The following is a 22,858-nucleotide window of genomic DNA, read 5'->3' as shown; positions in this document are numbered from 1 at the left end:
TCAACAGCCACAATTTATTGATATCCAATATTAACAGGGAGGAAATGGCATGACAATTGATTCTGCACAACATGATCAAATTGAACAAAGCGAGAAACACATTGTGAGCTGAAATGGTGAGAGGCTAGTGAGAGACAACTTACAGGACCAAGGTTCCAGCTATCTAAACCAGTGGTTCCCAACTCCAGTCCCTTCAACAGTACACATTTTGTTGTAGCCCCAGACAAACTCACCTGATTCAACTTGTCAAGCGTTCAGGTGAGTGTCTGGGGTTACTGGAGTTGGGAACCACTGATGTAAACAGCACACCCAGTGAGGGATCTCATCCATTACACCTGCTGAGACCACAGGTACATCAAATGCATTAGTACTACTCAGTAAGTCATTTTCTTGTAGATGCTTGGGAAGGTTCTAAAGAGAGGGCATGTTTTAATACATTTCTGGGATACACCCATCAGTGGTATAGTGGTGCTTCAAACAGATTTCTTCTATTCATAAATTAACTCCTCATGGAGAGGGCAGAGCTTGCTGTTGATGCAGATGGGGACACTCCCATGACCTGGACTCAGCTAAGGCGCCATGGTAGTGCCCAACCCCACTGCATTAGCGTATGCAGACAGGAGGCTGACCACCTGTTTCGTTTCTAGTGTGAGCCGGGCCTCTTTGAGCCAGTCCTGAGCCACCCTGCGCGACTCGCCCTTCAGCTGGTTGACAAGCTTGGCGGCCAACTCCAAGTCTCCATGCTCCAGGCTGTAGGCAGCGTAGGAGAGCAGCTTGAATGTGTCGAGATCTTCGGCAGACAGCTTGGCGGGGGGAGCCTCCTGTGCCTTCTCAAAGAGCAGCATGGCCTGCAGGTAGGATAGGAAGTACTGGTAGAGGCTGTTGCGGGTCTCGTCAATCAGGGCCACACGGCGGGCCAGCTGGCGGATGGCGTAGAAGCGGGCGCGGAGAGAGGCCTCGCTGTAGACGCCTCGGCTGAGTGATTCTGAGGGCAAGGCAGTGGCCAGGGCCTGGGCAAACTCATCCTCGGCACAGCTCTCCTTGATGGCCTGCACGGCGCCCTCTAGGGGCTCGGTGGGGTCGTTTAGGGCAGCAGTCTTCAGAGTGTAGTTCAGAGCCTCCACTGAGAGCCACAGCTGATGGGCCTTACGGGCCTCCTCCTCTGCTATAACATGACCTGTAGGGTAACATGACTACACTTTAGTATCTCGTACAGAACCCACCACAAAAGCGTGTGTCTGTCTCACTCACTGTCAATGGCCTCCTCCATGCCCTTGAGCCTGGCGTAAGCTGCATTCATGTCCAGGGTGAAGCTGTCCAGTTGGTCCTGTGTCAGACGACGGTACTCTGTCTCCTTCTCCATCAACGAGCTGTTCAGGATCTGGAGACAATTAAAATCATGTTCATTCAGTTAGCATTAAATATGATTTTATGGGTTCTTAATGTTTGCATTGTTAAATATTAACAGGAAGTAGTTCAGCTGTAGCAGTGACAAGCACTCAAAACAATGAATAAACTGGTTTGTTGGATGGCTAAACTTACCTCCTGGATTTCAATATGAAGGATGTTTGATAGGCTGTGGTTATGTGTCACAGTAGATGGGATGTTTAATATGGATATACTTGCCTCCTCTGCCTCGGAGCGCAGTTCCTGCTCCTGCACCTTGAGGACGTCACGCAGGTGGTCTGTGTGTGCTGCAGCCTGCCTACGCAGCTGGGTCCGCATCTCTGCCTCCATCACCTCCCGAGTCTCCTCTACCTAGTGATGGACACAGATGGGTCTCATTCTACTCGTGTGTCCAACAGAGAAAACATTTAGCTAGATTGCTACAACCTACTGTGCGAGGAAAGGAAATGTCCAGCCATCAAAACAGATGAACGCTGCCCTGTAACAAGGCAAAGACCGTAGACAAATAAAGAAAGGCCCTTGAGCTCACCTTCTTCTCCTGCTCCAGACGCATCTGTTCTCGGTTGTGTTCCAGGGCGGTGGAGATGGCCACCTCCAGGGCCTTCTTGTCCTCCAGCTTCTGCTGCTCTAGGGCAGAGTCGATGTGGATCTGCTCCCTCACCCTCTGCTCAGCCAGCTCTCGGTTCAGCTGGTCAATGCGTCGGTGGGCATGAGCAATCAGGGAGTTGAGGTCATCTTGAGTCAGCTTCCCTGCTGGGAGACGGCCGAGGCCAGTCCGTGAATTTAAGAGCCGATTTATCCTGTGCCCCCCTCTCTCCATGGTTCTATGGCCTAAACCAGTTATCTTTCCTTGCATCCTCTCATCTCAAAACTCGAGGGTGGGGGGGCTTGAACCTTCTCCAATACGGTTGACAAGGAGAAGAAGAGTCGCAGAAAGACTAACTGAACCTAAGCATGTTATTGATGCTGTGCAAAGTTTTTCAAAGGCTTACTGCAAAGCCGAACTGTTAAAATGTGGGTGGGTAATGGGAGTAAGATGTAGGGATGAAGCTGACTTACTGAGTCCCTTCCAGTTGGCCTGGATCTCTGGAGTGATGCTGTTCAGCTCCTTCTGGAACTGGGCCTTGGCCTCGTTCACCAGCTCGCTGTACTGGGACACAATCTTAGCCTCAGACTGGGCTGTCTGGACCTGCAGTAACGATGCACCATGATAGGTTAAACAGACATCTAACCAGAAAGATAAGTATGCAGAGTATGACGTAAGAGAGACAGTATTGACCATTCTATGTATGTGTCCAAAATAACACCCTATTCTTCATGTAGTGCACTACATTTGACGCAAGTGGTGCACTTATATATATATATATATATATACACAAACAAAAACAAAAAGATAAAAGCAACAATTTCAAAGATTTTACTGAGTTACAGCTCATAGAAGGACAGCCACTGGGGAGCCAGGCCCAGCCACTGGGGAGCCAGGCCCAGCCACTGGGGAGCCAGGCCCAGCCACTGGGGAGCCAGGCCCAGCCACTGGGGAGCCAGGCCCAGCCACTGGGGAGCCAGGCCCAGCCACTGGGGAGCCAGGCCCAGCCACTGGGGAGCCAGGCCCAGCCACTGGGGAGCAAGGCCCAGCCACTGAGAATTAGTTTTTCCCCACAAAAGGACTTTACGAAAGAGAGAAATACTCCTTAGCACCTGTGTAATGATCATGCTGTTTAATTAGCTTATTGAGCTTATTGATATGCCACACCTGTCAGGTGGATGGATTATCTTGGCAAAGGGGAAATGCTCACTAACAGGGATGTAAACTAATTTGTACACAAAATATGAGAAATAAGCTTTTTGTGGTTATGGAACATTTCGGGGATCTTTGATTCGATCTATTGAAAAAAATGGGTACAACACTTTCATGTTGCGTTAACTTTTTTTCAGCATATGAAATAGGTTGGAATGCAACCCATGTGTTAACAGTGTAAAACAGGGCCAGTTTACCCTGGTCACCACGCTGTCCAGATCTACCACCATGCTGTGAAGGTTCTCCTCTGCAGCCAGGATAGATGGCCGGGCTGCAGCAATCTTTAAGTGCTTGGCTCCATCGATCACTCCTCTCAGCTTGTCCAGCTCAGCCCTAAACACCAGAGATGCAGAATGAATCCCTCTTGCACAAAGCCAAACATAGAACGCACAGAGTCATTGATCCTTTAAAAGTTAGTTTTCTGTTGTATAATTTTATAAAATAATATATACAGTACTGCAAAGGTTTAAGGCAGGTGTGAAAAAAAATGGTGTAAAGAATGCTTTCAAAAATAAACATGTTAATAGAACACATTTATCAATTAACAAAATGCAAAGTGAGTTACCAGAAGAAAAATCAACATCAAAATCAATATTATTTGGTGTGACCACCTTTTGCCTTAAAACAGCATTAATTCTTCTAGGAACACTTGCACAGTTTGAAGAAACTAAGCAGGTAGGTTGGCCCAAACATATTGGCAGCCTCAGGTGCTTCTCTCTCTCTTCTAATCCCAAACAGACTCGATGTTGAGATCAGGGCTTTGTGGGGGCCATACCATCACTTCCATGACTCCTTGTTCTTCTTTACACTGAAGATACAGCGAAAGTCATTAAGAACTGTTTGGGGTCGTTGTCATGCTGCAGAATAATTTTTGGGGAAATCGGATGCCTCCCTGATGGTATTGCATGATGGATACGTATCTGCCTGTACTTCTCAGCATTGAGGAGACCATTAATTCTGACCAAATCTTCAACTCCATTTTCAGAAATGCAGCCCCAAACTTGCAAGGAACCTCCACCATCCTTCACTGTTGACGGCAGACCCTCATTCGTGTACCACTCTCCAGCCCGTCGGCAAACAAGCTGCCTTCTGCTACAGCCAAATATTTGACTCATCAGTCCAGAGCACCTGCTGCCATTTTTCTGCACCCCAGTTCCTGTGTTTTCGTGCATAGTTGAGTTGCTTGGCCTTGTTTCCACGTCGGAGGTATGGCTTTTTGTCTGCAAGTCTTCCATGAAGGTCACTTCTGACCAGACTTCTCCGGACAGTAGATGGGTGTACCAGGCTCTCTCTTTGCAGTTGGTAATCAAGCCCACTACTGTTGTGTAGTCTGCAAACTTGATGATTGAGTTGGAGGCGTGCATGGCCACGCAGTTGTGGGTGAAAAGGAAGTACAGGAGGGGACTGAGCACACACCCTTGTGGGGCCCCAGAGTTGAGGGTTAGCAAAGTGGAGTTGTTGTTTCCTACCGTCACCACTGGGGGCGGCCCGTCAGACCAGGACCCAGTTACACAGAGCGGGGTTGAGACTAGAGGTCGACCGATAATGATTTTTCAACGCCGATACCAATTATTGGGGGACAAAAAAAAGCCGATACCGATTAAATCGGCCGATTTTGAAAATGGATTTGTAATAATGACAATTACAACAATACTGAATGAACACTTATTTTAACTTAATATTATACATCAATAAAATCAATTTAGCCTCAAATAAATAATGAAACATGTCCAAATTGGTTAAATAAAGCAAAAACAAAGTGTTGGAGAAGTGCAATATGTGCCATGTAAGAAAGCTAACGTTTAAGTTCCTTGCTCAGAATATGAAAGCTGGTGGTTCCTTTTAACATGAGTCTTCAATATTCCCAGGTAAGAAGTTTTAGGTTGTAGTTATTATAGGAATATTTCTCTCTATACCATTTGTATTTCATATACCTTTGACTATTGGATGTTCTTATAGGCACTATAGTATTGCCAGTGTAACAGTATAGCTTCCGTCCCTCTCCTCGCCCCTTACCTGGGCTCGAACCAGGAACACAGACAACAGCCACCCTCGAAGCAGCATTACCCATCGCTCCACAAAAGCCGTGGCCCTTGCAGAGCAAGGGGAACAACTACTCCAAGTCTCAGAGCGAGTGACGTTTGAAACGCTATTAGCGCGCACCCCGCTAACTAGCTAGCCATTTCACATCACATCATTACACCAGCTTAATCTCGGGAGTTGATAGGCTTGAAGTCATAAACAGCAGAGCTGCTGGCAAAACGCATGAAAGTGCCATTTGAATGAATGCTTATGAGCCTGCTGGTGCCTACCATCGCTCAGTCAGACTGCTCTATCAAATCATATATTTAATTATAACACACAGAAATGCGAGCCTTAGGTCATTAATATGGTCAAATCTGGAAACTATCATCTCGAAAACAAGACTATTCTTTCAGTGAAAGACGGAACCGTTCCGTACTTTATCTAACGGGTGGCATCCATCAGTCTAAATATTCCTGTTACATTGCACAACCTTCAATGTTATGTCATAATTACATAACATTCTGGCAAATTAGTTCACAATGAGCCAGGCTGCCCAAACTGTTGCATATACCCTGACTCTGCGTGCAATGAATGAAAGAGAAGTGACAATTTCGCCTGGTTAATCTTGCCTGCTAACCTGGATTTCTTTTAGCTCAATATGTAGGTTTAAAAATATATACTTCTGTGTATTGATTTTAAGAAAGGCATTGGTGTTTATGGTTAGGTACACGTAGTACACTTGGGAGAGGTGGGCGATGTGCACGTCTACGGCGCCTGACCAGGAGACCACGCCGTCTGCGGCACCGTTGTTTTGTGTCGGCTTCTGGAATTAGATCCATTGTCCTGGGTGGTGGTACAAAGAGGATCCGCTTCGGGAAAGTTGTATTCCTGGTCATAATGTTGGTAAATTGACGTTGCTTTTATATCCAAATTTTCCACCATCATTTGCAAATAAATTCATTAAAAATCCTACAATGTGATTTTCTGGATTTTTTCCCCCCCTCATTTTGTCTGTCATAGTTGAAGTGTACCTATGATGAAAATTACAGGCCTCTCTCATCATCTTTTTAAGTGGGAGAACTTGCACAATTGGTGGCTGACTAAATACTTTTTTGCTCCACTGTATACCGGTACCCCAGCACATAGACTCCATACCCCTTGTGTTTAGCCTCGCTTGTTATTTTACTGCCGTTTAAATATTTGTTACTTTTATTCTCTACTTAATAAGTTCAGGAAAAAAAGTGGTAAAGCATTGTTGGTTAGGGGCTTGTAAGTAAGCATTACACTGTATTCGGCACGTGACAAATACAATTTGATTTGAAATATGCGGATTAAAATACATTTACATTGCAATACTTCTAACAGCCAACTTTCTAACTCCGCCCATAATTTAAGGACTTTATAGCATTCCCAAAAGGCATGGACTACAGAGTCATTGTAATGTTTAATCTGGATAAGTAAATGTAAGTGGTACAACACATCTGATTAATAAACCTAGATTTACAAAACCTCGATTCATTTAAACCATGCTGGTGCAACTGTTAGATTTTTTTGTGGTCCACTGTAAGATCATGAGTTATGCTTTTTCTTATTGCCATCATTTCATTTTTTCCACATGCATGTTTTATCCTGAGATTTTAGGTTATCCTGAAAATATTTTTAGGGGGCATTGAGTTTTCAATATTGGTCAGGTACAGCAGGAGATCTGCAAATACATTTAGTTTATATTTATGTTTACCAATACCTGTTACGTTTGGTCCGGTCTAATTATTTCTGCAAGCGGTTCAATTGCCAAGAAGGGGGAGAGGGGACATTCTTTCTTGTGCCCATTCCTAAAGCAATTTCATCAGAAAATGCATCATGTGTGTATATTTTTTCTTTAGGACAGTTATATCTTTTTATACAATTCATTTCAGCTGGAAAGTTGAAAGCTTCCAAAGTTTTGAATAGGAAAATCCATTAAAGCCGGTTGAAAGCCTTTTCGGCATCAACAACCATTATTGAGATACATCTCTTGTTTTTTTAACTATAAGTTCATTTTAGTGAGCATAAAATAGTAAATACACCACTTCAAACTTTAATATCACCAAATGTATTATCAAATCGGCTGAAACAAAATAAAGTAGTGTATACTAGTGACCACAACATAATGTTAATAAATTATCAAGCGGCTCTTACTTGGCCTTGAGGACGGCTGCTCCAGCCTCGTCTACTGATCGGCTGCGTTCACTCAGTGCATCTTCCAGGACTCTCCACTGGGTAGACTTCTTATCAGGGGGTGCCTAAAAAAAACAAATTCACATCATGAATGATTCACAATACAAATGTTTGTATTAGGGCTGGGCAATATATTTAATTATTAAAATCACATTTATGCACATCCATATCAGGTATATTATATAGAAATAGCCATATTGCAAAAGGCTGCAATATTCACTCTGCATGCACACACACTACATATCTTTCCAAACATGATGCAGAGCGTAAAAAAATGCTGCTGCTTTCAAATAAACAAACATACGTGTTCTGTATGATAACGTTTGTTCTTAGGGGTAGCCCCCTTTTTTAAAATTTTCACCTAAAATGAGACACCCAAATCTAACTGCCTGTAGCTCAGTCCCTTGATGCAAGAATATGCATATTCTTGGTATCATTTGAAAGAAAACACTGAAGTCTGTGGAAATGTGAATGAGGTAGAATATAACACAATAGATCTGGTAGAAGAAAAACATTTCTCTTCTTTTTCTACCACCATCTTTGAAATGCAACAGAAAGGTCCCAAATCTAACCATCACCCTGCTTCTAATTCTGATGGTGTCAATAAGATGGCAACAGTGCATGTTCAAATTTTCAGACGGATAACTTGAAGTATGAGCAAACTACATGACATTTAGTGTGACGTCACCAAGTTACATTTGGGAAAATCGTGAAGGAGACGTTTACATTCACATAACATTTTTCTGCAAGAATATCATCAAATCTGTATACTTGGACTTTGATTTAGCTTTTCCAGTATTAGTAGCCATATTTTAAGTTCAACATTTGCAAAACACCCAGTTTTCATAACTCTTTTTATTCTTATAATTCTTGTCCAAAAGGAAAAGGCACACTGTCGCACAAGGTTAGCAGCTACATTTAGCCACAGATACAGGGTTTCCGGATACTCCCGTAAAGCCCAACTCATTGGCTATCTAGCTAGCTTAGTTTGAACCCGATTGGTGCCTATTTGACAAAGTTAGTCGATCAAGTGAACACCAGCCGCGTCATCAGCGTGCCATGAAAGCGTTGCTCTCTGACCAAATGTGGTGTTCTATAGGATATACTACACCCCTAATGATATAGTGAAGTCTGGTTACGTTCTAGGATCTCTGAGGAATGCATACAAATGTGAACGGTTTGAAACAACAATTACGGTAAGATTTTCATAGATTCCTTTCTTAGAAAATTGAACGAGTGGAAATACAAAAATTATCGTGCATGCTATATGGACCTTTTTAGGATATGAAGGATATGATTTAATCTAACAAAACGTCATGTTCTCTCGGGGACCCTTTGGATGATAAATTAGAGCAAGATTTCAGAAGTACACATTTCACCTTCAGAGGTGAATTTATCAAACCTATTGCGGTGAAAAAAATTGTTTTGTTGTTAGCGCTCCTCAAACAATAACATGGCATTTTTTTTATAGCCATGATAGCTACTGTAAAATAGTCAGTGCAGTTATATTAACAAGAATTTAAGCTTTCAGCCGATATAAGATACTTATATGTACCGAAATGTGTTGTTTTTCTAAAATCTACGATCGTGACAAGGCACTGCATGATTTACAACTGTCCCGTTGACGGGACGCAGATCCCTAAAGATTTATTCTCTTGATCTTATTCTCTGAAAATAGGAGGTGCGAGTTGTGGTGGTCCAGATCTACTGCAGCATCTCGTTTGTGCAATGCCCCATTCTGATAGAGACTGGGGATGGAAAATAACTGCGGCATTCTCTTTGTCATGCTCAACAGCACTATATTCCAAGAGTTCACCCAAGCGTTTTGCAACATTGCAACTCATATCGGTTTTGCAAAATAAGAAAAAATATAATTGCAATAGGATATTTTGCCTATATCGTGCAGCACTATTTTAATGTAATGAAAAACTGCTAGACTTGAAAAGCTAGCAGAACTCCCTTTTCACACTTGAGAATATGTCCACCCCCTCACCTCAGCCCCCTCCCTTGCCTCCGATGGCTAACAAAACAAACATCTACAAAGGATTTGGATTTAATTAGGGCATCACAACAGTTTGGGTTACACTTTCAGAATGTGTACCCTTGTCCCTTCCTCTCCTCAGACACTGAGGCCTTCTTCAGTTTCAGGGTCACAAAACAAACATTCGCAACAGAAGGTGAATGTAATACGAGGCTAAAATATTTTGAAAAATCTCGCCAGTTTGGGTTGTTTTTGAAGACATGTCCCTTCCTCACCTCAGCCTCCATGGCCTCCCTCAGTTGGCGGGTGTGCTGGGCAATGGCCTGCAGAGCTGCCTCCTGAGCACCGATGGCCTGCAGGGTCACCTTGGCTGTGCTGCCCAGAGCATCTTCCAGATTGGATGACAGAGCTGCAACAGTACACACACACACGGCCTTGTTACCTTGTTTGTCAATCATGATGCCATATAAGCAATCCCCATGTCAAACCTGCACTCCATAATGTAACAAAACCATGCATCAATGGCAATCTGCTGAAAATAACCATGCGTCCACTGTACTCATTGACTCATGTATTGCATTTGTCTTCATTGTACGTAATGTTTAAGCCAGAGTAAATGCATGTTGTTACGGTGTATCAGGCTCCATAACTCATAGCAAAAGGTGACAGAGAAAGATGAGACACCTACATGTCAGGAGGTCCTGCTCAGCCTTATCCTGCTCAGCAAGACGGGCAGCCACTTCACCCTCAGGACGCTCCTTCACTGCAGGCTCATGTTCACACTCAGTACATTTGGCTGCCGCTAGGGGAATACAGAACACACTCAGTACATTTTGCTCTGCAGACAAAATCATGGCCACAAAAACACATGCCCTACATTCCATTCACACATACATGTAGCGCTTACCTGCTACTACAGATTACACTGTACAGTCGTGGCCAAAAGTTGAGAATGACAAATATTAATTTTCACAAAGTCTGCTGCCTCAGTTTGTATGATAGCAATTTGCATATACTCCAGAATGTTATGAAGAGTGATCAGATGAATTGCAAAGTCCCTCTTTGCCATGCAAATGAACTGAATCCCCCAAAAACATTTCCACTGCATTTCAGCCACACCACAAGGACCAGCTGACATGTCAGTGATTCTCTCGTTAACACAGGTGTGAGTGTTGACGAGGACAAGGCTGGAGATCACTCGGTCATGCTGATTGTGTTCAAATAACAGACAAAGCTTCAAAAGGAGGGTGGTGCTTGGAATCATTGTTCTTCCTTTGTCAACCATGGTTACCTGCAAGGAAACACGTGCCGTCATCATTGCTTTGCACAAAAAGGGCTTCACAGGCAAGGATATTGCTGCCAGTAAGATTGCACCTAAATCAACCATTTATCGGATCATCAAGAACTTAAAGGCTTGCTCAGGAATGGCAGCAGGCATGTGCATCTGCACGCACAGTGAGGCGAAGACTTTTGGAGGATGGCCTGGTGTCAAGAAGGGCAGCAAAGAAGCCACTTCTCTCCAGGAAAAACATCAGGGACTGACTGATATTCTGCAAAAGATACAGGAATTGGACTGCGGAGGACTGGGGTTAAGTCATTTTCTCTGATGAATCCCCTTTCCGATTGTTTGGGGCATCTGGAAAAAAGCTTGTCCGGAGAAGACAAGATTAGCGCTACCATCAGTCCTGTGTCATGCCAACAGTAAAGCATCCTGAGAGCATTCATGTGTGGGGTTGCTTCTCAGCCAAGGGAGTGGCCTCACTCACAGTTTTGCCTAAGAACACAGCCATGAATAAAGAATGATACCAACACATCCCCCGAGAGCAACTTCTCCCAACCATCCAGGAACAGTTTGGTGACGAACAATGCATTTTCCAGCATGATGGAGCACCTTGCCATAATGCAAAAGTGATAACTACACTTAGTTATCACGCTCGGGGAACAAAACATCAATATTTTGGGTCCATGGCCAGGAAATTCCCCAGACCTTAATCCCATTGAGAACTTGTGGTCAATCCTCAAGAGGCAGGTAGACAAACAAAAACCCACAAATTCTGACAAACTCCAAGCATTGATTATGCAAGAATGTGCTGCCATCAGTCAGAATGTGGCCCAGAAGTTAATTGACAGCATGCCAGGGCGGATTGCAGAGGTCTTGAAAAAGAATGGTCAACCCCTCAAATATTGACTCTTTGCATCAACTTCATGTAATTGTCAATAAAAGCCTTTGACACTTATGAAATGCTTGTAATTATACTTCAGTATGCCATAGTAACATCTGTAAAAATATCTAAAGACACTGAGGCAGCAGACTTTGTGAAAATTAATGTTTGTGTAATTCTCAAAACTTTTCGCCACGGCTGTAGTATGGCATGAACGGGTACAGTAAAATACCCACTAACATGAACAACTCACTCATTCACAGCATATAACCTCTAAATACAACAAATTGCAGAGTAATACAGATACATATCATATGCATTACAAGCTAGTGCAATCTAGGATTAAGGGTTTTGTGAGGGGTAAGTGATTAGTTTAGGGGCTAGAAGGGGACAGCATGAAGAGTCTTTATGCAGAGGTGTACAGTAAACAGAGGTGAAAGGGTGAGATGGCAAATAAAATCACCAGGAGAATAATGAACAGGAAAGAAAAACAAGTATTAGAGAAGAGCAGGCATAGAGCATGGACCCATGCACCCTAGGACCCCCTATATTAGTGAAAGAGAGAGCGCCATGCACCCATGCAGGGGAGGCTGTATCCACCCGGTTCTGACCTGCCGGGACCCCCTTGAGGGCGGCTGGGGGAGGCACAGCCTCTGCCTCGTGGGTTCCAGGGGCTGGCACAGAGGGCACCTCGCCGATGGCTGAAAGGATTTGTGCCACTTGAGCAGAAGCTTCTGCAACAACACAGTGGAGCTCAACATCAGTGGACTGACTGGTCTTCTTGGTAAGGCCATGTAATGGTAACCAACAGGACATATGGAACTAGCACACAAGAACACAGCAGCAATACTGACTCATAGCATAGCTGTAGATAAGAAGGCAAAACTAAAGTAACACAGGAAAGATACCCATCATCTCACTCCAGTGATTTACACTGACAGACGAGATCGGTCACCTGATCGTCAACCGGTCTTCTCAAAACCCACAGCAGACATGTGACCTGCATCACATTCCTCTACTTCAGTACTGAAGACTCATTAAGTTGAGATGAAATACTCAGTTCCTATCAAGTCACGTCCTTCACTGGTTTGATGGGATCCCAATTTTATCAACACCACAGACAGACTCAAGGCCCTTAAACAAAAAAATAGTTAACCTAGCTAAATAACATTGAAAGTTCTGCAGAGGTCTAATGACCACCGTGGTAAAGCCATCAGCTAATTAGGAAACTTGCCACATGTCAAGATATTGAACAATTAGCTAAGAAAGAAAATCATGAGTAAATGAAGGACTTTCTCTCCAAAAAGATACCCACTTGAGGGGAAAACTAAGATTTTATAATCGCATAAATAGATCTAAAGGCATAAAATACCATGCGATTATGCACTGTTCAGTGATTTAGAGGATAACTCTGCTAACCTGAAAAGTGTAATCATGCATCGATTGATAGCAAGAAAACTTAACAGTGCAAGTCCATTTGTATTTGTAAGAACAATGAAGTAAACCATCCCAAGTACACAACACAATTTCAGCAGATCATTTCAGTTCAACAACGGAGAGAAGACATGGGTTTGTTGTGAAAATTTTGATTCCAGAAGCATGCAACGTCTAATGGATGATATTCCCATTAAGCACCTGGTCCCTCTTAATTGAATAGTCTTAAAAACAATGGTGTGCCAACATTCTTAGTACTTGACTCACAAGATAATATTTTTTCAACACCTCAGAGAGCATGAAGTACATCAGCTCTCTCAAGCACAGCTGTAACTCACCCTCTAGGGTCTCCTGAGGTGCTGGAGCAGGGGGTCCCTCAGCATCTGGCTGCTCTGCTTTCTTCTCAACCTCTTTGGCCTTTGGCTGCTTCGAGTCTTTCCACACTTCAGACATGGAGGAAATCTGAACAGGTTCAACCTTTCTCTTCAGGACAGTAATAGAATAATAGTGTCAGGGAAGATTGAATTGAATGTGAACATCTGTACGTGGTTCTTTTGTTAGATGAGCTAGCTTGTGTTTGACAACAAACTAAGTCAAATTTAATGACACGAATGACAAACTATGACTCCTCAAAATGTGCTCTAGAACACGGGTTGTTTGACTTACTGGTTTATTTATAACAGGTGGAGGTGCTGCTGGGCCAAGAGCCAGTCCAAACACTTGATCTGAGTATGGTATGGATTTCTCAACATTGGCCCTGAATTTGGGATCCCAATTGGCATATAGAATTGTGCCACCAACTCCTCCACCCACAGTGAGGACACTGGCAGCTACAATCTTTCCTGCAGAAGACCTGCAAGTACAGTCAAATGTAAGATATTCAAACACACAAGAAAGCAAACAAAGCAGCTGCCATTCAGAATGATAAAAGGGAATATCACATTGAGAATGGCTTTAGTGCTTGTGTGCAGCTTTAGGGTAACTTACTCCTTCATCTCTTTGATTTATTTACAAGCAAGGGTCAAGGACAGTAAGGTAGCTGCTCTATCAATTAACATAAACAGCTCAATGCAGCATTTGGCCACTTAAGTAACTCAGCAGGAGGCAAGTCACCTACCCTGAGCCTCCTGAAGTGTAGCTACGACATTGCTGGAGGGGGTGAAGGGGGACACCATTCCCACACAGGCATTTCTATGGAAAGGAGAAGATCAGCATACACATGCACTATCCACAGGAGCACCACATGTCTATTATGGGACCTATACAAAATACACAAGCACTTGTTCTATTAAAATAGGATAGCGGACAAGAAAAGCTCATTAATCAGTTGTGTGCAATGGAAAAATTTCCACAAACAAAAGCTACTTTCTTCAGGTCATTCTATGAACTAAGAATTTGCCAAGGTCATGTCCCCTTGATATGAATGTGCATTTGTCCTTTCTTTTTCAAGTAGCTAGTTGAAATGAAACGGATTGTGCTAGGAAACGGTAGCAGAGACCGCATTTCCCCTACACATTAGATACTTGAACGTGTAGCAAAACAACTTGACTACAACATATGCGTTATCACACATGTCCACAACATTAATACAAAAATGGATACAACAACCGAGACCCGCCTCCAATTCTACGGTGTGCATTGGTGCGCGCTCGTGTCACTCTCGAGTCTTTTTTATTCGGAGGGCAGTGCAGTCAATCAATAGAAATACGCCTCTTTCCACTACGTAATTACGTGATTTGCATTAAATTACAAGATTTGCGTCAAATTACGTTCAGTAGCCTAAGTTTAGCGCAGCTTTCTTTTAATGAAGGCATTTAACATGACACTTTATGTTATGGCATTGAATTCCCACCTTTCCGTACACTATATGTTGTGAGGAGAGGTCGTAAAACATGTCTGAAGACGTAAACTGTTTATTTCTCCCAACAACAAGCACAGTGGTGTAGGCCCTGTCTCTGGGTCACTGAATGACCGCTCGGCTAGCATAGCTAGCAGGCTAGCTAACTAGATGTTCCATTTAGAACAGTGATACTTACCCGCGCTGCAGAATTTGCCCCTTTCAAGCAGACACGCAGCATTGTTGTTGGTACTCCCTTTCTTCGTTATTTATGACAAACTGTTTCAATTTAGCAAAGCATGATAAAAACTGTCAATCTCAAGCATTAAAACACACGAGATACTTCCAAACACCGTTTCGCCGAGGGTGACACACAGTCGAAGGGGTGCGCATGCGCAATGGGTACGGCCATAGAGCTAGATAGAGGCCCAATTTTTATATCTGTGTCATTATGGCGTACGTGACAGCCCGGGCAGCACCATTGAGGTTAACTTCAATAGGAATCCCCACCCAGTTGACTACTCTGACTCCTGTAAAATGGCGGAAGCTTGTTTGGAAGCCCTCAATGGCGTTGCTCATGCTAAAATAGCCTTTTGGCCACTAGAGGCCTCTATTATTCTCTACGAGTACGCCCAACTGCGAAAAGAAAGCATTACGTCACGGGTTCATAGCTCTTTCGTTTATAGCTGAAGAACACATCAATATATATGCATCATATTTTTGGTTACCATTGGAACAAATATTTCACATTTTTTTTCTTCTTTTGATTGCAAAGGCATATAAAACAATGTATGACGCGTTCATAATGTGAGCCCTTTCCCACAAAAATCTATGGTGTTGCAAAAGCTATCAACATTTCGGTCTCCCGAGTGGTGCAGCGGTCTAAGGAACTACATCGCAGAGCTAGAGGTGTCACGCGGTCAGGACCCAACGCGGTCAGGGTATGAGGGGTTCGCCTAGTTAAATAAAGTTTAATATTTATAAAAACATCCCTATCATACTTGAAAAACAGAACTAGTGACATTGCAACAAATTATCTTTGGCAGAGGAATGTCGCGTTCAAAAACACTGGGAACTCGGAAATCTCTAACTTCCGACTTCAGTGTGTTCAAGAAATCTGGGAACTCGGAAAAAACAAGCTCCGACTGGGAAAATCGTTTCGGTCATCAACCGCAATTCCAAATCGGAAACTCAGGCATCTTTCCAGACCTGAAGATCACTGACGTCATGAGTTCATTTTTTTCCTCCGAATTCGAAGTTGTCTTGATTGCAGCATTACTCCGCCAAAATGTCCTGGTGAGATAAGCAATTTCGTTATATGGAGACATATGAGTGTCGAATGCCATACTTATTTGATCGCACGTGGCATTCAGGTGTTTTGCCGAAAAATCTCCCCCCTACTCTTCACTCCGTTGACAGTTTAGCCTACTGATCTTAGTAGCAGAAAGCATTTTTTTCCAAGGCAGCTGTCAATGATTCCGTTAGGCTGCGTTTCATTTTATTTTTTTATGTCTGTTTGATCGAGGAGGAGACACTAGTTAGTAATGTCTGCATTTTTCGATTAGTTTAAAGTGTATTAATCTATAAATAAATATCTTTGCCAAAATTCGTCATCTCTCCCATGTCTTATTCGACTAGTAGTTGGTCTGAAATGTGTATTGCTTGACTACATTTTACTCCCTCCTATAAGTTTAATATAACACACATACATTAATTATTCATTTCGGTTTGTTCTATAGAAAGTACTTGACTCGTGATAAAATTAAGGAAATTAGAAGAGGGAGGGAGATTTCGGGCAAGGCCATTTTATTGCCTGCCGAAATCCTCCCCTACCCCCTTCTATCTTGGGAATGCAAGGCCTGGCACACTTCATATAATTTTGGTAGCTCTTGTTGACCAGTATTGTGTGCCACAGAAAGTATTTGACTCTAGCCACAAAATGAAGGAGTCACTAGATTCAAATACTTTGTGGCACACATCAGAGTCAAATACTTTCTATAGAACAAACTTCGTCAGGATAGGCAACCGAAATGAATCATTAATGTGTGTTATATTAAACATAGGAGGGAGTAAGATGTAGGCAAGCAATAAACATTTCAGTTACTAGTCAAATAATACATGAGAGAGATGATGAATTTTGGCAAAGAGATTTATTTATAGACTAATACATTTCAAACAAATAGCCAAACCGAAAACTGCAGACATTAGTAGACATTAGGGAGATTTGGCACAACACCGGCAGCTTTGGGGAAAACGACTTAGTCGTAGCTGTTGTTCACACACGCATCTGCCCACTCATTAATCTCTCATGTACAGAAACTTTCGCAAGATAATTTTACTGCAGCGTAACGTGTTTAGCCACTCATAGTTTTTTGAATGATTTATTTAACTAGACAAGTCGGTTAAGAACAAATTCTTATTTACAATAACAGCATACACCGGCCAGGCCTTGTGATACAGCCCGGGATCGAACCAGGGTCTGTAATGACACCTCTAGCACTGTAATGCAGTGCCTTAGACCGCTGCAACACTCGTGTCCAACCTGATCTTTCCTGCATTCAATAATCAAGGACATGCATTGCCATTGTTAGTGGTCATTCAACTATCTTGTCAATATAATAGATCATCTTCGGTTATTTTGTCATGGTTAGTGCTGTCCGGTATCCTAAGGACATCCCTACCGTAAAATCGAATCATTTTACTTCAATGGGGCGAAGTCAGAGTTGGACATCCGTTTACCAAGGAACATTTTGTCATAGGCTGAGCCGAAATGGCAAATGTGTGGTCTTAACAAATGTTTGCTGGGAGATAACTGTAGTTACTTAAACTGTACAACCGGTACCTGGTTTCTGGGTTCAGGAATGGGAAATCCAGCAAATACCAACCGACAAGAAATTCCACATGAACATTTGTTTATTTTAATGAGTAACATGTTACATGTCAACACTTCCAATTCTCTTTTCAAACTCCAACAACACAGATGACAAGAACAAGTGAATAGACTTGTTGGGGTCCCCTACCTACATGATGTTAATCTGTTAAAAAACACAGACAAGAGGCATTGACATGCTCCAACGATACATGAAAACGGAGTCAGCAGAGCTGCATAGCACATCGCTTCAAGGGTCATTCCATTATGAACAAAACACTTTTTCGTGCTGCAGGGTAAGAGAATGCACTGATACAATTAACCTTAAAAACCAAATCACATGCCTGAAATATAACTTTCTCAATACATCTGGGAATGATTGGCTTCAAGGCCCATATATAGAATTCTTAGGTAGTAGAGCAACTCCACATCAGATTGATACTGATCATGAATAAAGTAGACCATGTTGATAGACAAGATTGTGCAAAGAGAGGACAAAATGTATCCTACTTGGTTTCCTGGTGATTTCCTTGTTCATAACAGTTCTGAAACTTTTGTTTCTCCAAATGACTTTTTGGGGTGGGGCAAAACATCAAGATAGGGCATTAAGGTCTCTTCATGACATAGTAGATGATCAAAAATGCATTTAAACTATCTGAACAAAAGCCAGATTTAATCTATTATTTAAGCTATTATTATTGAGACTAGTAGTATTAGAAATAAATTTCCCCTTGCAACGGATATACCCTATTGTGTGTAGGTTTGGTTTACACTACCAAAATGTTTAATGAAAACCAACTACAAGGATCCAAGGACTGACGATGGACACATCAAGTATTTCTATAAGTTAAGTGCAGGACAAGAGGCAGGTTGGCAGACAGAAACATTCTGCTATTCCTGCTGCTCCAGTAGGTCCAGACCAGATGATCTAACTGGCTTCCTCTTGTAGGATGGCCCCCTGCACACCGGGCAACAGTGCTGTCCACCTGCCAGCCAGACCACAATGCACTGCTGGTGGAACACGTGGGCACAGGGCAGTCCCATGACAATGCAATCAGTCTCAAAGTTCTCCAGACACACAACACACTCTGTGCAGTGTATCATGTCACTGGGCCAATGGGACCAATCCGCTTGTTGCTCTTGTGCTTCCCTTTTCATGCATGGTACATCCCCTCCATTTTCAGAATGACAACATGAATCAGCGGCACAAGCTCTCTCTTTACCACAGCCATGTTCTTCATGCTCACTGTTTAAGCCTTGGGTCTGTCCTCCTGTAGTGTTTTGTATGTTGCTGTCCAGATCTCTGCCGCTGTTCTCTTCAGAGTTTGGCCCACAGACCTGTGTGCACTTGAACCTCCAGGTGGGCAGGTTGTTGATGTAGTCAATGGGGATAAGCGGGTGAAGCCAGAGATCGGGAAAGGCCAACCTCTCCAGAAGGAAATTGGGGTCATCGTCCCAGTCAGACTCATTGGGGAAGTTATGAAATGAGGTTATGGGATGGACCAAGTAGCTGGTGTACCAATCCCAGAGGCTGGACAGCCACTCCAAGTTATTGGGGTTCTCTTCTTCATTGTTGCATCTCCTCTTCTTCTCAAAGTAGTCGATGAGAAGCCCGTGTGCCAGGTAGGTGCTGAGGAACAGGGCGGGGTGGGAGGAGTAGAAGGTCCAGTCGGTCCTCACCCAGGAGGCGATGGTGGTGGTGTCTGCGTAACGCAACAGCTTGAGGCTGTAGTCGTAGAAGCCCTCCAGATATGGCAACTGTAGGAACCCCAGGATAGGCAGCCAGGAGATGATGAGCAGGGAGTTGTAGGTCCCCAGCGTACTGATGAGAACCACGAAGCGCTTGATGGTGGCGCCCTGTGTTATGAACAGGTCCAACCAGGCCATGAGGTTGACCATCACTAGACTCAACACAAACAGGTCATTGACCTCTGGCTGAACAGAACGGAGGAAAGTGTCCATGGCCTGTAGGGAGATGAACTCTCCAATGCTGTTCCCATATCTGTAGATGCCCTCCGGCATTTTCAGGATGTACGATGGCAACTGTTGCACACCTATCTCTTCCAAGGAGGTTATATTGTCCCAGCTCTGCACATCTACAAAGATGAACTCGATCCGACCTGTGAACTTGACACTGAGTGCTGAAAAAAAGGCTGGAGGTTGTGCCAGCTTGGCAAATAGGAACATCTTTACTGGGTGCTTCTCACTGGGGTGCCACTCTTCAACAAGCTGCTGAGACATGCGGATGGTTTTTATACGGGACGCTACGTGTGCCGTCATCCACTTGAAGATGTGCTCGGTCTCAATGCGTCTGCCATTGTACTCTTTCAGCATAACCTTTCCTTTTGAAGCATAAGTCTGAGGCACAGACATTATAAGTGTGGATTTCATCCAACCCCGTTTACGACAATACCTGCAAGAGATAACAGGATCATCATCAAGGCTACTAATATGCAAATACTGATGTGGCCTATACCAGAATGCAACTTGAAGAATTACCATACACCTTATGGAACAGGGGACTGTGAAGCAACACGAACATAGGCACAGACATGCATACACACACATGATAACATACACACACGTACACATTAATTTTGTGTTGTAGATATGTGGTGTGGAGTAGGGACCTGAGGGCACACACCTAGTGTGTTGTGAAATATGTTATGAATATATTGCAATGTTTTTAAAATTGTATAACTGCCTTAATTTCGCCAGTCCCCAGGAAGAGTAAGCAGCTAATGGGGATCCATTTTAAAAATATATATATATATGTTACTAGGCAAGTCAGTTAAGAACAAATTCTTATTTTCAATGACTGCCTAGGAACAGTGGGTTAACTGCCTTGTTCAGGGGCAGAATTACAGATGTTTTACCTTGTCAGCTCGGGGATTTGATCTTGCAACCTTTCGGTTACTAGTCCAACGCTCTTACCACTAGGCTACCTAAATACAAATAGCATGCACTTAAATCTAATTAAGTATTATGCAGTTCAAGTATGCATCCAACTTACCTTGAGTCACTGGAGCAGTTAAAAGTACCAGTGCGAATGCCAAACTGAGAAACCTTTTGGACCATTTTACCCCAGTTGGCTTTGCTCAAAAGAGCATCTCGGTCTTGGGCAATTACCTACAGAAAGAGAAAGGATGATATGTTAACATCGGCGTTTAATGTAGGAATTGTATAATTTATTTCACTGCTTGATGTTTTGTGTTAATGTATCTTCATCCTCAATACATGTGAAAAGTAGCAGACATTGAGGAACAAAGTACAGTGTTAGAGTCAATACCACAATTACTTATTTTAGTCTAAAAATTTCAACAACATTTTGAACATTCAAAAATTTTCCTTCTGGAAGAGCTCCTACATTTCTGTTAAATTGTAGCTATGTGAGGTAATATATAAGATTCTGTATTACTTTTGGAAGAGGTCTAAAGGGGGCATGCAATAAAGCAATCATATCCACCTACCTGGACCAACCAAATGCCATCTTTGGTGTCCTCCACCAGCTCATAAAAGTGCATCTCCCCACTGAAGGTAGTGCTGGACTCAGCTTGCTCCTTTTCATTTTTGATGGCAGAGTACAACTCCCCTTGCATCAGGTCACCTAGAAGAATAAAACACAGTTATGCGAGGAGTACTGTTGCAGATCGTGATATGTGAGGAGTACTAGCAGATCATGATACGCAAATACTAGCAGATCATGATACGCGAGTACTAGCAGATCATGATAAGTGAGGAGTATGAGTGAATCATGAAACCTTTGAGTGAGACAACTATGACCCACTTTCTAGCAGCTTTCAGAATGACAAGTGCACTGATACAGTCAGACAGTTTTTCCACCACCAATATTGATTTATTTGTACGGAATTTAAAACAAACCAGAGTAGATCAGATCACTGTATTTGCAAGTGTTTTGATAACATTGGTTTGTCATTAAAAGCTTTACCTGACTTTTCGACTAGTTCTCTGACATCCCTCTTCTCTGCAAGCCCAGAGTATCCCAGTCCTCGACATTCTAGAATGGTCTTTAACTTATTGAAACTCAGGGTTACAGGATCAACCAACTGGGTGGCAAAAAGACCAGTTTCATACCAGACAACTGCTTCAAAAAATCTGGCTAAAACGAATAACACCATAAAATACAGTAGGAGAAAAAATAGTTTTAACCACATCTTACACAGTAAGAGGGTTACTGTAGTTACCGGTGTAAATAGCAGGGTCAGAACCCGTATCTTTTCATTGGTGTCTCCAGGTTTTGTTTAGCCTACTCGATGTAGCAGTTGTCACTCACTGCAACTTATGTTACAGTAAACAGTTAGGACAACTTCAAGGCTTATCTAGTTAGCTATATGTATCAGGGTACAGACGCTCAAAACAAGGCCGATTTTAGGCAAATATACAACCCGATGCCCTTAGGGCAAACTATTCGTTCTCGGTGTCCACCATTTTCACAAATAGTTTCGGTAGCTAGTTACATGCATCTTGAACGCTAGCAAACTAGACGTGAGAATTTCCTTAGCTAGCCAGGTATTTTCGGCCCCGAAAGCACAGCAAAATAATCACGAGAAAAGCAATGTCACCGGAAGGATAAATAAAGTCCCCCACTCGTTAGCTCATTTCGCAAAACCATCTGATAGATTATGATGCAGTCTGGTGATCGCTGTAGTCCTGACGATCGTCGTCTTTACGGCCAGATCAGCTGGTGTACATAACAAAGTGACGCTGTCACTATACACGTCATAACAGTTTCCGGTTCCACCCCCACGTGCCGATTATATAACAATATCCTTGGTTCTAACTTAAAGTCCCTGTCGATAATTACAAAGACCATGGTGTCCTATTGTACCGTGCCGAAAGACTATGAATGACAGGAAAGTAGAGGAATTTAATATTTTGATGCTGTGGAACAAAAATAGTGTTGCTGTAAATTATAGGGTTGTACTCTTATTGCTACATGACTATGGGCTACAGATTGTGCCTGGCCCCAGAACCACTACACCAGATTCCATCTGGCCCTATTCTGTTGCCATTAGATTCTGTATGTGGTCCTATTGTGAAGTCATCACATCAGAAATTCTACCCCCAGAATTGGTCTGTCCATGCTGTGATGTCATCTGAATCCTTC

General features: G+C 43.0%; 2 protein-coding genes across 4 annotated transcripts; both read right to left on the bottom strand.

Annotated features, from left to right (window-relative positions):
* immt (inner membrane protein, mitochondrial (mitofilin)) lies at positions 1 to 15,377 on the bottom strand. 3 transcript variants are annotated; one of them, XM_029659435.2, is made up of 14 exons: positions 15,061 to 15,377; positions 14,142 to 14,215; positions 13,691 to 13,877; positions 13,363 to 13,507; positions 12,202 to 12,324; positions 10,117 to 10,230; positions 9,704 to 9,837; positions 7,409 to 7,512; positions 3,403 to 3,538; positions 2,467 to 2,596; positions 1,937 to 2,157; positions 1,627 to 1,758; positions 1,252 to 1,381; positions 1 to 1,177 (listed from the first exon to the last, which is right to left on the bottom strand). In XM_029659435.2, exons 1-14 carry the CDS (start codon positions 15,100 to 15,102, stop codon positions 570 to 572), a joined length of 2,280 nt encoding a protein of 759 aa, XP_029515295.1. In that variant the 5' UTR covers positions 15,103 to 15,377; the 3' UTR covers positions 1 to 569. The 3 variants fall into 3 exon arrangements, with proteins under 3 accessions (XP_029515295.1, XP_029515294.1, XP_029515296.1); XM_029659434.2 differs by having other exon boundaries at positions 1,937 to 2,160; positions 15,061 to 15,376; XM_029659436.2 differs by lacking the exon at positions 12,202 to 12,324 and having other exon boundaries at positions 1,937 to 2,160.
* A 2,379-nt stretch (positions 15,378 to 17,756) lies between these two features.
* rnf103 (ring finger protein 103) lies at positions 17,757 to 22,466 on the bottom strand. The gene is made up of 4 exons (XM_029659429.2): positions 21,680 to 22,466; positions 21,201 to 21,337; positions 20,744 to 20,859; positions 17,757 to 20,143 (listed from the first exon to the last, which is right to left on the bottom strand). The coding sequence occupies exons 1-4, from the start codon at positions 21,903 to 21,905 to the stop codon at positions 18,622 to 18,624; spliced, it is 2,001 nt and encodes a 666-aa protein (XP_029515289.1). The 5' UTR covers positions 21,906 to 22,466; the 3' UTR covers positions 17,757 to 18,621.
* Positions 22,467 to 22,858: the final 392 nt, after the last annotated feature.

The sequence above is a fragment of the Oncorhynchus nerka genome, linkage group LG5, assembly GCF_034236695.1.
Source record: "Oncorhynchus nerka isolate Pitt River linkage group LG5, Oner_Uvic_2.0, whole genome shotgun sequence".
NCBI classification, from domain to species: domain Eukaryota; kingdom Metazoa; phylum Chordata; class Actinopteri; order Salmoniformes; family Salmonidae; genus Oncorhynchus; species Oncorhynchus nerka.
The sequence above is the reverse complement of the archived record's forward strand: the minus strand, read 5'-3'. Positions and strand labels throughout refer to the sequence as shown.

Coding starts and splice junctions, on each gene's coding strand:
- immt (XM_029659434.2), bottom strand. CDS start 15,102: ATGCTGCGTGTCTGCTTGAAAGGGGCAAATTCTGCAGCGCGG. Junction 9,838..10,116: donor TGAGCAGGACCTCCTGACAT/GTAGGTGTCTCA, acceptor GTACTGTTGCAG/CTCTGTCATCCAATCTGGAA. Junction 7,513..9,703: donor GGGAGGCCATGGAGGCTGAG/GTGAGGAAGGGA, acceptor TGTTTTTTTTAG/GCACCCCCTGATAAGAAGTC.
- rnf103 (XM_029659429.2), bottom strand. CDS start 21,905: ATGTGGTTAAAACTATTTTTTCTCCTACTGTATTTTATGGTGTTATTC. Junction 20,860..21,200: donor ATGGCATTTGGTTGGTCCAG/GTAGGTGGATAT, acceptor CTCTTTCTGTAG/GTAATTGCCCAAGACCGAGA. Junction 20,144..20,743: donor AACTGCTCCAGTGACTCAAG/GTAAGTTGGATG, acceptor TATCTCTTGCAG/GTATTGTCGTAAACGGGGTT.